General features: G+C 37.1%; 1 protein-coding gene across 3 annotated transcripts; it reads right to left on the bottom strand.

The window, feature by feature from the left end:
• Nucleotides 1-253: 253 nt before the first annotated feature.
• Nucleotides 254-12,606, bottom strand: LOC127628762 (myosin light polypeptide 6-like). Of its 3 annotated transcripts, none has more exons than XM_052105622.1 (6): nt 12,415-12,606; nt 8,973-9,000; nt 7,223-7,366; nt 6,153-6,326; nt 4,442-4,519; nt 254-774 (listed from the first exon to the last, which is right to left on the bottom strand). In XM_052105622.1, the coding sequence occupies exons 1-6, from the start codon at nt 12,589-12,591 to the stop codon at nt 746-748; spliced, it is 630 nt and encodes a 209-aa protein (XP_051961582.1). In that variant the 5' UTR covers nt 12,592-12,606; the 3' UTR covers nt 254-745. The 3 variants fall into 3 exon arrangements, with proteins under 3 accessions (XP_051961582.1, XP_051961583.1, XP_051961584.1); XM_052105623.1 differs by lacking the exons at nt 8,973-9,000; nt 12,415-12,606 and adding exons at nt 9,219-9,246; nt 9,741-9,874; XM_052105624.1 differs by lacking the exons at nt 254-774; nt 8,973-9,000; nt 12,415-12,606 and adding exons at nt 4,166-4,209; nt 9,219-9,246; nt 9,741-9,874.
• Nucleotides 12,607-14,639: the final 2,033 nt, after the last annotated feature.

Raw genomic sequence — 14,639 nt, 5'->3', positions numbered from 1 at the left:
AACATGTAATAGGCTAATTTGGATTTTTCCAATTTAATATGGAAAGTCTTGGTCTGGAACAAGGCTAAAACAATGCAAATCTCAACATTGAGCAATTCAAAATAAATGAAGGCATGGTAAAAAGTCAAGTCTGTCTTAATAGGAGCTTGCACCAAAAATACAATTCCTGGGAGTCTAGGACATGAAATTGTCCAAAGTTAAAGAAACACCAGTATAGAAATGGACTTTGAAAGGCGACAGACAAAGGCATTATCTGTTTAAAAAGTACTTTATTGGACAGCGAGAACATTCCAAGATAATTAAAACAGTAAATGTTATTGCATTTCTAATTCATAATTTCTCAATATGAAAAAGGTAATTTCTCGTACTGAAAAGGCCAAAAATAAAACTCTGGCCATACACAATGTTTCTACTACAGCATTGTCCACCAGAGATGCCTGAGGATACACTGGATATTGCATACACACTGCTAATGTGCTGCATCATGAGCTTTTATTGCAGAGATCTTTTCCATATCGCTATGTGGTTTGAATACCACAGGATAGGATGCATGTCTCTTGGGGACAATCATATGGGAACTTAAAGAAGATAAAAGGCACTTCTAATAATAATACCCAAATGAGTGCAAATCCAAGAGGAGGACAGTGGAAAGTAAGCAAATGAACGGGATGGAATGAATAGGGAAAAATATACATATGAAATTACATAGAAATTAAGACAAACAAATGGGTTGCGTTCTTTATCTTCAACCGCTCATGACCATGCGGACGAGTTCTGTGAAAAGAAGAAATAAGACAAAAGTTAGGCTCCCTTTAGCATCAAAAAGGGGACTCAACCACAACTACAGCATGCAGCTTAACATGAGCTGCAGTGTATGCAGAGGAAAAATAAATGCAAATCGCTACGCGCTGCTGTTCTAGATTCCCTAATCTTCCTTTCCGAAGTCCAAATTCCTTTAATCCATAGAACTGCAAACAGCTGGCGTTACGATCTTGAAAACCAAAATTAGCTCCACATTTTCTTAATCCTTCCAAAAGTGGACATAAAACTTGCTGTAGTTTGAAGCCATTCCCCATTTGCACTCATTCTTAAGTGGTGAGAGACAGGGTAAGATCATGGCTAGCTCCTACTAAACCACAGCTCAAAGACAACCAGGTCTAGGATTAAAGAAGCTCCATTTACTTTTCCTCTACAGGGCAAGAGTGGAAACAGTTTTATAGCACATCTACAGTAATGAGAAACAGTAGGATTGAGCTATGGATCAGCCTCCATCAGAAAAAGGAGAGAAAGATCAGCCAATCATTGCAATTTGATTGGTTAGTTCAAAATAAAAGCAACTGCACTTCTCTGAGAGCACAGGGAGGGTGTGTGCCTATTGTGTTTTTAGAAGCTATAGCTTAAGACAAAAAACATATTGATGCAATACACCCAAAAGACATTGAAAGTGAGGTATTCTGGGTGGAGCACGGCAGGGAGTATATTTACATGGCAAATATAATTGAACTACTGCGGTTTTTACATGGTTGAGCTACAGACTTAAACTATGTCCAAGTTTACATGACACCATGTGTAGTTGTATCACTGAAGGATGTCAGCTGAGGGGGTGACAGATGTTTTCTGGTTGATCTTTCACGTCAAACTACGTTTCCATCCAAGGATTTTTTGCGGAAAAAGTTTTAGCGCAGCAAAATAAAGCTGATGGAAACGCACATTATCCGTTTAACTCAAGTGCATATATAGTATATCTCGATACATCAAATGTTGCGGAAAAAATATTTGGAAACACTTTGTCGATAAAATTGTCATTAACGCAAAAATGTAGTCACATGACAGAGTTTGCCCCAATCGTTAGCCTGTGTTAATCATGACGACAGTATTGAAAGCCAATTTATGTTATGTAATTATGGATTGATCTTTATGGCATATAGATCCGATCTGCAAACGTGACACTTCCAGTAGTGCCAACACAAATATCTCGTGCACGTTGAACAAATGAATGGCCACTGTTTGCGATTAATTTAATCACAGTATCCATCCGTTAATTTAATAAAAGTTTCTTTTCCACACCATTCAAAACAATAGACGACAGTCACGGAATTAGCCCACAGTACAAAAAACATAATTTCTGTGCATAAAGATGTTTTAAATTAAGAACAAATACACAATACTAGGTGAAAAGCTTCAGTGTGCTGTTTTGAAAACTTAATGAAAAAATCCTTGGATGGAAACGTAGTTATTGACAACTTTCCAGCCATGAGCACTTCTTACATTGTTTACATATTGATTTTGGTGCAGATCAGATGAACATAATCCGAACGTTATAGAAGACGACGCTATTTCCTCCTGGATTCTTCTATCTATACAAGATGTGCTTTGCTTCACTTGGACTTCATCCTTATAAACTCTGTGTAAAGCATAATAATAACAACCTTTAGACTGAGGAGAGATGACCAAGTAGACGATTAAGTAGATACACGGTTTGGCTGGTATTACTTGTCTGAATACTTCAACAGTTCTTCATCTGTATCGGTCATTTGGTTCAGGCTGGATATTCAATAACATCATGCTTTCTACCTTATTCTATGAAAGGAATCCACATGAGATCAGTAAAAGCTGCGATAACCATTTGATGATAATTGAATGTAAATTATGTGCAGTAAATAATGTGCAATTTGTAGTGTTTACATCCTGAATTCATAGCACTAAAGCTAGCATGCTACCTTGGCCATTTTATGCATCTCTAATTATATTTTATGCTGGAATGTGTGAAAATAGTCCACTTGAGACCATGACATTTTTTTTTATATACACTTGTTTTATTAAAGAAAACATTTATTGCTACTGCAAAGATTGGTGTTGGGTGATTTAAGTGTTACCATAGCAGACAGAATAGTAATGAACATTTCTAGCATTCACCGTGTGTCCCTGCCTTACAAATTAGATGAATTAGCCTCCGAAGGGCACTTGGAAGGGTGAAAAATCCTAGCAGTCATGCTTAAAGATCACTTCAAACAGAATTTCCAATAAAAATTCAAAGGTGGGGCCTGGGTAGCTCAGCAAGTAAAGATGTTTGAATCCAAGGTGTGCTAAGTGGCTCCAGCCAGGTCTCCTACACAACCAAATTGCCTCGGTTGCTAGGTAGGGTAGAGTCACATGTGGTAACCTCCTCGTGGTCGTTATAATGTGGTTCTTGCTCTCGGTGGGTGTGCGCTCAACAAGCCACGTGATAAGATGCGCAGATTGAGTCTCAGACACACGCGGAGGCAACTGAGATTCGCCCTCCGCCACCTGGATTGAGGCAAGTCACTAAGCCACCACGAGGACTTAGAGCGCATTGGGATTTGGGCTTTCCAAATTGGGGAGAAAAAATAAATAAAAATCACAAACAACGAAAAAAAAATAAACAACAATGAAAAGGTGAGTTCAGAATAAACATTATTTTTGAGCCCCACACTTTTCAGTCCTCCAAAGCTCTCACAGTTGATGATAAAGTCTCTGAAGGGAATAGGACATAGGGATGATAACTTCTGAATGAAACACACCAAATGTGGTGTTGTTGTTGATCTTTGTGTTGTGATCAATACACGTAGCACCTCACCTCTGTTTTTCAGAGCATATGCATAACGGCGAGGCCTATTGCGGACTGATTGAATCACTCATTTTACCATGTTCAAATTGGTCAGACTAACGAGCTAACATGTCATTATAGAGAGATTTTTTTTAGTCTGACTTAAATTTTTGAAATACAGTTTTTGAAGTCCATGTAAACTTACTCCGTGTAATTAGATTGTTTAATAACATCTCTTGACCTGTGCTCAAGTATGAAGGAGTGAAGTCGCCTTTTCACCTCCGAGAGTGGTCATAAAGATGGCCACATGCAGAGAGCATGCTGCAGCCAGGGGTCAGGAAAAAAAAAGAAAAAAAGACTGCAACAGAGATAGAGTAGAGTCCATCAAAACCTCCAAACTAATTCCAACCAGGCCCTCTAAGCTCTAGACATCACATGATGCACAGCAACCCTGTGACCATATGTAATATGTTGAATGTGGCAAATAGACAAGGTGTGAACTAGGCAAGCATGTGTGTCTCCGAGAGCATTAAAGAAAAAGCCCAGCTGGAATGTTGCTTCACGTGTTATAAATGTTGAGGGCAGGAGGTAGACGTACACCCAAGACATCTCTCAGCCAGACATGATGTGGCGAACGAAGGCTGTGGAAGTCAATTTCACTTGTGAACAGTTTCATTCTCCATTAGAATACAGTTATTGTCAGTCTTGTATAGCCAGGCCAGCACAGTTATGGCTTGTATTGAAATACAGTAATTACCTTGCACCCCATTAGCTTATATGGTAAAAATACACTTTGAAGCACTGTGACTGATGTGCGGTTCTCTTTGTTTACATGTATAGACATCGGACACTCATTATGACTAATTCATTTACCTTCATAATTGATGCAACCGTTAGCATCTTCATGTCCAGCTAGAAGTGTTTCTACCTCCTCCTCGGTCATCTTCTCACCTAAAATAAAAATGATGTCAATGGTTTTTTTTTTTATTACAAATTGTATTTTACTGTACAACAAATAGTGCACTACAATAGGATGGCCTGGGACTAGAGTGACTGAATTTGGGCCAGTTGACAGAAGTGTCACTTGCCCCATCGTGTCAGAGCTTGTACGTACAGATGCTTCAAAGTTAAATTCAAGGACTTTTCAAGCACATTTTTATTCGTTTTCAAGGACTATGCTCAAGATGTCATTAAAACAAATTATTTGTTTATTTTAAATACAAATATTGTAACCATTCAGTTAATTTACTTTTTAAAAACACCACTTATTACAAGTACAATAATGAACATCTTTAACTACATATTCTTACAGTAACAATTCTTGGTTCATTCATGACGAAATTGATGTGCAATTGTAGTGTGCCCCCTTAAAACGCACTTCGCTTTCCAACAAAAGCAAATAACATTAAAACAGTAGTCCATATGACTCATGTGTTCCTGTTTTCTGAAGTCACATAACAGATTTATGTGAGGAACGGACTGAAATTGCAAATCATTTTTTACTTTCCAACTTTCAAAATATTGAAATTTTCCATTTCCAGTTAAGTTTTTGCATATAAACGCAAAGGGTAAACATTTTGTAACATGTTGACATTAATTTTTATTCATAAAGGACAACTTGGCTGTTCTTTTATTATTAAATTTTGTTTCACGAACAAAGCAAGTTAACACCAACAAGGGTTAAACCACCACATTTTGAGGGTTGAATGGGGTACAACGGCAAATATTTGTGTGAGAAAATATTCAAAAAAGTTTGAATAACTTTTTTACATGCTGGGGAAAATCACTATATGTATATGTATGTATGTATATATATATATTAAAAAAAAAATAATGTAAATCAGAGTCAAGCCATTTCAGCCATTGTTGTCAGAAAGAACTTATTTTGTGAGACAAAGCTTTCTTTACACAAGAGGGCACTAGACGGCTCCCAAAAGTGAATCCTCCGTTAATCTGAATTCAAATCATACAAAATGTTTTACATCTCATAATTTTTCCACTCGAGTATAATTTTTAATTAAAACTGATAGTTGCAAGAATACTTGTTAAATCCGCCACAGCAGTATCTATAAAATATATTTTCCTCTGCAATGTTTTGCAAATCTGCTGATGTAAATGTTACCATGGTAACATTATCTAGCTGACCGGTATTGATGAGTTTGTTGAAATTGAGTGTGACTTGTGATAGTCTTGAAACATCAGTTTGATCCGAGTAAATTATGTAATCGGTGTTGTGCACTGTATATTTTCCAGCAAAAGTGTTCATGACATTGCAGATTTCACAGTTACAACACAGCTGTACAATTTTCGCCTTTTTTGGAATGTAAATATTAAAATCAAATATATTATTCAAACCATTATAAGTTGCGGCAGTAAAAACGTTGGCAGGACAAGTACAAATCTGAACTAAAAACCCTTGCTGAGCCCCGCATACCATTCCACAATGAAGAAAACCAAGACTTATTGCTTGTTTTTGTGAAATGGTGATCAATTAAACCATGTCTACAATCCGTTTTTTCATTCAATTGGCTAGATGTGGAAAAGTAGGCTATAAATATCTCCCCTGGAGACCAGGCCAACTTACCCAGTGTGGTGAGAACATGGCGGAGCTCAGCACCCATGACTGTGCCGTTGCCTTCCTTGTCAAATACTCTTAGCCCCTCTACAAAATCCTCAAACGTGCCCTGGTCTTTGTTCTTAGCGATGGCCTGGAGCATGGGCAGGAACTGTTCAAAGTCCAACAATTTATGGTTCATCTCTTAAAAACAAATACAGAAGCCTTCAATCAGACAAGATAGCATTTATTTCCGCATAATGCAGCAAGTACATTTACATTTATTCATTTGACATATGTTTTTATCCAAAGTGACTTACAAGAGGAATAATACATAAGCAATTCATCTTAAGGAGACATTGGCTCGAAAAGTGGTGCATTACAGTAAGAACAACAATACTTGCCTTCAGTGAAAGCTACTTTAACCAAAACTTACTTTGCCAAGCAACTCATAATTAAAAAAATGTAAGCCAGTTAAGCTATCCTTTTAAGAAAGTAGCTACACTTCAAATTACTAGCAAAAATTAGTTAGCAGGGCAATTTATTTTAAAATATATGACCATATTAAATATATAATCTCAAACGATTACAATTTATTTTTAGAGTAGCATTACCTGACACAAAAACAACCATCATTTGAGTGACAGCATCAAACATGAAAAAATTAATTTGCAGTAAATAAAAACACCCTAATTTATATACACGTTATTAAAAAACACAAGACCTAAAATGCAGTGTAGTTTCTCTGCTCAACAGACAGCCATACTATAAAAATTAAAATTGTTTATTTAACTCTTTGTTTAGATTATAACAGCATTAAACCTGTACTAATTTGATTATATTTTGATAGTTTAACATTGAAAGTCTGGGTTTGGGACAATGCTGAAACAAAAACTCTTCATAAATCAACACGGTTTTAAAAACATCAGAACTACTGTCAAACTACTTTAAGTTAGTAGCATCAATAATTTTAGTTAGTAATTTTCCAATACTGATTACCAGATACAGAGAACAGAACAAACAATGCAGTCAATGACAACACAGGGCAGTCAATATTCATGTAGCATTATACTGAATGGCCAACAAATATGTGATCCTACCCTCTGCCTTTGGGTTTCCCAGGACCTTGAGCACCTCAGCATTGACAGGATTCTGGCCCAGAGCACGCATCACATCCCCACACTGACTGTAGGTGATCTTTCCATCTCCCGTGCGGTCAAACAGAAGGAAGGCTTCTTTGAATTCTGCAGAGATCATTCAACACATTATTGAAAAAGACACTAAGAAATGTGGAGAGCCTAGAAGAGAATATTCATGCATGACGGAATGACAAACAAGGAAAGCTGATGATAGCCTGCATGAAAAACAGGACAAAAGATAATATGCCTTTCAATGTAACAATATCAAGCCATTCCTTTAAAGAGGTCAGCCTAATTTAAGGAGCCCAATGGATCAGCACACAGAGAAACATTGCACCAGCAATCAATCTTGATGTTACACAAGGCTATTTTCTGCAGTCTCCATTCTGGCTAGTTTGGACAGACTAAATGACTACAGAAATTGTATCTACCGTAACCACCTTAGGTCATAGTCCTCACAGTGGAGAGCTTTTGTTCACGTTAAAAAGCGACTAAATTATTTAGACACGTCAAGTTGCTTTTTAAGACTTGGGACTAACTTGGCACCAAACTAATTTCTTCCAGCCCACTATTATCATTGTATATCATATGGCAACCCTGATATTCAAATTGATCATAGAATATTAAAGTACATAATAAACTGAATATGAAAATGCATAGAAGGCACTCTTATAAACTATTATTTTGTCCTGGGCCAAAGTTTGCTGGTACAACAGAATGTTATCTGTTGGGGCAAGACCCTTTCCAAAATGCTCCCATTTCCGTAATGCTTTTCCTGCTCACTGGAATGTGGCTATTCCCTTGCTCGCCTGGAAATTTAGCCATTAACCATATATGGTATGAGAGGAATACAGGAGGGTGAGCAGTATTGTCAACCACTCTAAATACTTATGCAACTGGTAGAAAACACACTTTACAGCTCTAAACATTCTAGTTATAAAGCTAATATTTAGGTGGAGATGTTTTAAACAACAAAGCTAAGAGCACACTCTTTTGTTAGCTGAATTTCAACACTTCCTGAATCAGACACACCCTCATCAGACATGACGGTTCATGACACAGAGGAACCACATTAGCTAATCAGCCTACACTTTGGACTATAATTTATTTGGCAAAAAAAGCATTCATCAGCCAACTAACAAAGGATGAAGGATCTATGTGAACTTCTGAAGTTAATCCAGGATGGACTTCAAAGACATTAGTCATTAATCTTGAAGTTCTTAAAAAAAAAATCCTTTCTTTTTACAACACTGGCCCTTAACACTTAGTTTAATCATTTTAAACCATGACTTGCACTGCACATAAATAACTAATATTGGTATTGGGCTATATTCATGCTGTTTAGCCAAAGGAATATGGAGCCTGGTTTCTCCCAAGGTTACTTTTCTCCATTTACCAACATTTTATGGAGTTATGTGTTCCCTGCCACAGTCGCATTCGGCTAGCTCAATGTGGTTCTAAATACAATAATTATTTAACCATTTAATTTCTATACACATTTTACAATCATATTTAATCAAACTACACCATAATCTCTCTAAAACTTTATAGATTTTTTTTAACTACTGTCAATTGTTTGGATTAATTAATGAATGCACTTCAAATAAAGTACATATGCGAGGTGCAATCAGACACACAAACAGCACTGTGCTGTCCATAACACCATGCAAACTAAATTACATAAGAACAGAAAGGTTTTCTGTACACTTACCATGTATTTGCTCCAAGTTAAACTCAATCTGGAGATGACATACAACAGTGGCAAAGGGAAAACAATACAAAAGGTAAGGAAGGAAAGCAGGAGGAATGCAGGGGAGAAAAGTAACAAGAGCAGAATAACCGGGCAGGGATGTAGAATGCAAGCTGCATAGTATCAAGTGGAGGGAAATAATACATAAAGAAGGTGGAAAACACTTTGAGACAGAATAACATGCACCTGCACAGGAGACAAACTCACCAAGAATCTGGTCCTCGGAGAATTCAGACTGTTTGAACACAGAGCGACACTTAATGAATTTGAAATGAGACACAATAGCAAAGCTGTAAATCAAATGGCATTTCTAATAACGCATTTCGGGCTCTATAAAATTCGTAACGAGTAAACAGTTACTCAAGTTTTACTTTACCGGCTAAAGCTGACCTGCTAACACTGTCCGCTAACGCACAACCGCTCTACCAAGTGATTATTTAACTACAAAACACACCGTTTTAACTAATTCAAGTGAGCCTTTTAAAGTCGTCGATTAAGGTGAAGGAAATCCATTAACCATTTCAAAAATATCTGGACACTTTCTAACCTTGAAAAGCAAAGACTTGGTTAGCTAGCATCTTAGAAGCTAACGACAGACTTTGGTTGGCGACTGTTCAACGCTAACCGTGGATATAGCTATAAAAAAAAAAAAAACTTCGATTTAGTTAAGTATATATAAAGCTATGCTACTATTGACTGTTTATATTATATATTCATAATTATGCGTACCATATTCGCAGAAGTGGCTTGTTTTCCGGGTGTGTACGTCGCGACAGGAGCGTGAGAAGAAGATTCGCGTTAGCGCTGTGTTGAGTTATGAAGGGTGGAGACGAGCAGTCTTCTCATTACACACAAAGAGTGACATCACTACACAGAGACACGCCCAGCTCTGATCCCTAAAGCATAACGATTGGCCGCACAGACAAATACAAAGCAATTGTATTTGTCAATGCAAATCGTTTGTATATTTGTGACGCCATGCATTTGAAAGGATAGTTCACCCAAAATGAAAATTCTCTCACCATTTACCCCCGCTCATGTCATCCTAGATGTGTATGACTTTTTTGTCCTCTGCAGAACACCAACGAAGATTTTTAGAGGAATATCTCAGTTCTGCAGGTCCTTCATCGCAAGTGAATGTTGACGTAAACTTTGAAGCTCCAAAAAGTACATAAAGGGCAGCACAAATGTAATCCACTAGACTCCAGCAGTTAAATACATGTCTTCTGAAGCGATATAATTGGTTTTGGGTGAGAACAGACTATGAATCTTGACATCTGCAATGCAGATTCTGCATTCTCCTTATTGATCATGATTTCAAGCTTGGTTGCACTTCCGAGCGCCATCTAGCGCCTGCACTTCAGTCAAGCACTAGGAAGTGTAAATTAGCTTGAAATCAGTATCGTGCCTAGAGACTGCATTGGCAAGGCGTACAGTGGGAAAATAGTTATATCTGGGTCAATTTTCATCCAAAATCGAATAGATCGCATAAAGAGATAATTTCAAAAAAGTCTCTCATCATTTACTCACCCTCATGCCCTCCCAGATGTATGTAACTTTCTTTCTTCACCAGAACACATTTGAAGAAAAATAGAAAACAATATCTCAGCTAAGGTCCTTAAAATGCAAGTGGATGTTGATCAGCGCTGCTCTTCCAGGTGTGTCGCATGTGTGTCAGTTCTCGCATGAACATGCCAACACAATTACGACACATGCATATACTGATGCTGATGGTACTACTGAAGCAATGGTTTAAAGTTAAAAAGTACTTAAATATTTACCTTTTTCACACCAAAAGCAAGTAAATTGCTTTAGAAGACAATGATTAAACCATTGGAGTTGTATGGATGATGTTTATGCTGACTGTCTGTGATTTTTGGAGCTTCAAAGGTCTGATCAACATCCACTTGCATTGTGAGGACCAACAGAGCTGAGATATTCTTCTAAAAATCTATGTTTTTTTCTGCTGAAGAGAGAAAGTCATTCATACTGTATCTGGTATGGCATGAGGGTAAATAATTGATGTGAGAATTTTCATTTTTGGGTGAACCATCCCTTTAAATCTCAGAAAATTGGCAGAGCATGTGAAATTATATAAATGTGATAGCCTTTATGTAGACACAGAGTGCATTACTCTAATGCCATCAGTATTGGTTTATTTGTAAGTTTCAGGTGAGAGCAAATGTTTTTTACGGTGATTTTTCAATATTGTTTGTTTTCCATTTTATTAATGCATATTGTTAATTTAATTTTGTTTTTCAAAAGAAAAGCATAGTTTGTTGAAGTTATCTTATTTTGAAACCGTTCTCATTTATGAAAAAACAAAATGTAAACATGTATGTGTCAAACGAGTTATTTTTAACATGCTTTTTAATTAATGAGTAATTGAGTACTCATTTTTGTGAGTTAGAGTATTTGACTAAAATATAACTCTAAAATGCCATTGCTAGATTAAACTGCTGGAGTCATATGGATAACATTTGTGCTGCCTTTGTGTGCTTTTTGGAGCTTCAACATTTTGGTCACCATTCACTTGCATTATATGTAGTGAGATATTCTTCTAAAAATATTTATTTGTGTTCTACAGAAGAAAAAAATGTCATACACATCTGGGATGGCACGAGGGGCAGTAAATGATGAGAGAATTATAATTTTATGTGAACTAGGCCTGTTCCTTTAACAATTTGTAATGTTGAATTCAGTGGTTATGCTTATAGGGCAATCTGGGAATCATCTTGAATATCTGGGATAACATGGAATTTTACTATGGAAATGTATTGATACGTTTTTAAATTCCTACACAAAACAATGTCATTATGCTTGGTGTGCTGGTTGTAACCTAAACATGAGAGTCATATAACAATAAAGATGACAAACAGTGTAGTGCACACATCTGGGATGACATGAGGGTGAGTAAATGATGAGAGAATTTTCATTTTTGGTTGAACTATTCCTTAAAATAAAATTCAAGGTGACATTAATGCAGCTCAGGGACCATGTGCTTTGGACAAGCTACATCTGTGCCCCATTTCGCAATCTTGATATAGCTCTAGTATTCTCTTTAGATTTGGAGGCTGGGTTGACACAGTTTTCCGTTTGCCCTGCTGAGGTAATCAAGAGCTGCATCAAAAGAGATTACTTTGATGTTTATTCAGATCAAATTAAGATCTACTGTTGCAAACAATGTGACAAATACAGTGCTGTAAAGATAATACCAAGGAATACATACTTAAATTCTTCATGGGTTTGCAGCCTTTTTGATCTACTTGACATTTAGAATCAGATTCTTTTTCTGATAGATATTCTTGGTTTAGGATCTGGATTTGGATTTAAGAAGGCTGAGATGCACTGTGATTATAATAAATTAAAATTCTAAAAGCTATGTAGCAGGACTATCACTTACCTCTAATGTGCTGGGGTCAAAGGGGGAGTCAGAGGGACGCAGCAGCCGCGGTTTCAACTCAGGTGCTGGTTTGGGGGGCGAAGGTGTCGTGGTTGGGCAAGGAAACGGTGGTCCATGTCTTGGTAATGTTCCGCCCGATGGAGACTTCTTGATTGATGGTTCTCTTTTTGGTGCCATCTCACACCTCGCAATGTGTTTTTCCTCCCAGTCCACTGCTTTGCTAAAAATCAGAAGAAAGCCTTAGTCAGATGAATTGCACGTGTGTCATCTGATAGTAGAAAGATAGAGAAAAAAGAAAGGAAATGAGAGAAGGGAGAAAATGCGAGAGGCAAGCTGGTAGGTGGAATAATCTAGGAGGAATACATGCAGCGATGAATGCCCTGCATTTGTGAGATGTGGGAGAGAGTGTGTGTAGGAGTGCTGTCTCAGAGTCTGTTTTAGTTTCTCCGCTTGTATTTATATGTAGGTCAGAATTGTGAACATATGTGGGTGTTGGGGTGTTTGTGTCACCGTTAGAGTGCAGCCCCAATATAAAAGACTATATTTTTACATTTGCATCAAGATGTAAACCTCTCTCTCCCCCTATCTCCCCCTCTCCCTGTGAGTGTGTGTGTGTGTGTGTGTGTGTGTGTGTGTGTGTGTGTGTGTGTGTGTGTGTGTGTGTGTGCGTGCGTGTGTGTCTTTGGAAGATGGAAATGTTGTTAGTTAAAGATATAGATATTTATATATTTTATACTCCTTTTTCCTATCTGGAAATACTATTTCTCTGACCCTCCATCTCCTTATCATTGTTCTCTCTCAATGCTTCTTTGCGCTGTTTCCGACATATAACAGTATTATTATTTTCTTTTTTACATTAAAATCTCTTAGTTTTGCTAGAGTAGCCTAATAATAGGATAAATTACAAAGTGACTAGTAGTCTGAAATCACGAATACAGTCCATGCTTTATAATCTAAACTTTCTATTGACAAACATTAGAATGTAAACAGAAAACATAAAGGTATGTAAACATACCTTTTGAGAATTATGCAGGCTAGGTGCTTTGAATGTAACATCGGCTTGAGTGTTATTTTAAATATTATTGTATTCCAAATGTTAATATTGATTACCATGTTCGGAATGTCTGAGTGATGGGTTTATAAATGAAACAACAAAAGGCAAAGATTGCATCTCAATGCATAGTAATCGCCTGTTCATTTATCCTATCAGCACTGGGTTTGGGCGTGACAGCACGGATGCAAAGTAGGGAAAAAACCACTAGATGTCAGCATTGCCCAAAATACAACCTTAATGTACCAGACTAACGTCTAATCACTGCCACTAATAAAATGACTACAGTAGGCTAAATAAATGAAGAAATCTTATCATGATAATTTTGGCTCAACCTAACGTCGAATTACCTAAAACTAATATCACAGAACTATTCTGAAACTGAACTTATTTAAATTTCAACTGAAGTGAGTTCAAATCGTTCTAAAGTGGTTTCAAATGTAGCCTCCCTCCGAATGCCAAGACAAGTTGCCTGGCTAAACATTTTTGAATCCTAGTCTTAAATAGGCTAAAGCCAATATATTATTGTCCAAATTTAAGCACACGACACTAAAATGTGCAAACATATTTTTTAAATACACTTTGACTGGTAACCCTGACAAGTTTCAAATATTGTATATTGCACTTTTTTCACAACTAATAAGAATTCACCTCTCAAAGTGTTGTAAAATGTATACCTAAGCGAAAATTTCAGATATAACTTAAGTATTTGTTAACTGACAACACAACACCTCTACCACGTTCAAAATAGTCCAGATAAATGTATTTAGTGCACTTTGTATTTTTACTGAAGACGTCTAATAATCGATGTTCTCCGCCCCTTAATAGATTTTCCGTACAATTTATCGCGCGCTCAATGGGCCTTGAAATCAGCGTTTATCCGTCTCGAACGCCAGAACAATGGTGACACAGGACCCCCACCGCGCGACCAACGGCACACACAGTAATTAATTAACGTTAAATTTGGCCATCATTACAAATGGTCGTCAGACTTGTTTAATTCCACGCACATTTTTTGACACATAGTCAATGGCTCAAATGTCTCAACCTCAAAAAATATTTGTGTAACCACTGAAACCTCACGTGCCTGCTCAGAGAGGACGGTAGTTCTTCTTCAAATCGAGTCTGCCGAGCGAACATCAAGTCTTAGACACGATTAAAGAGAATTTCTGTG

The sequence above is a fragment of the Xyrauchen texanus genome, chromosome 35 (genome assembly GCF_025860055.1).
Source record: "Xyrauchen texanus isolate HMW12.3.18 chromosome 35, RBS_HiC_50CHRs, whole genome shotgun sequence".
NCBI lineage: Eukaryota > Metazoa > Chordata > Actinopteri > Cypriniformes > Catostomidae > Xyrauchen > Xyrauchen texanus.
The sequence above is the reverse complement of the archived record's forward strand: the minus strand, read 5'-3'. Positions and strand labels throughout refer to the sequence as shown.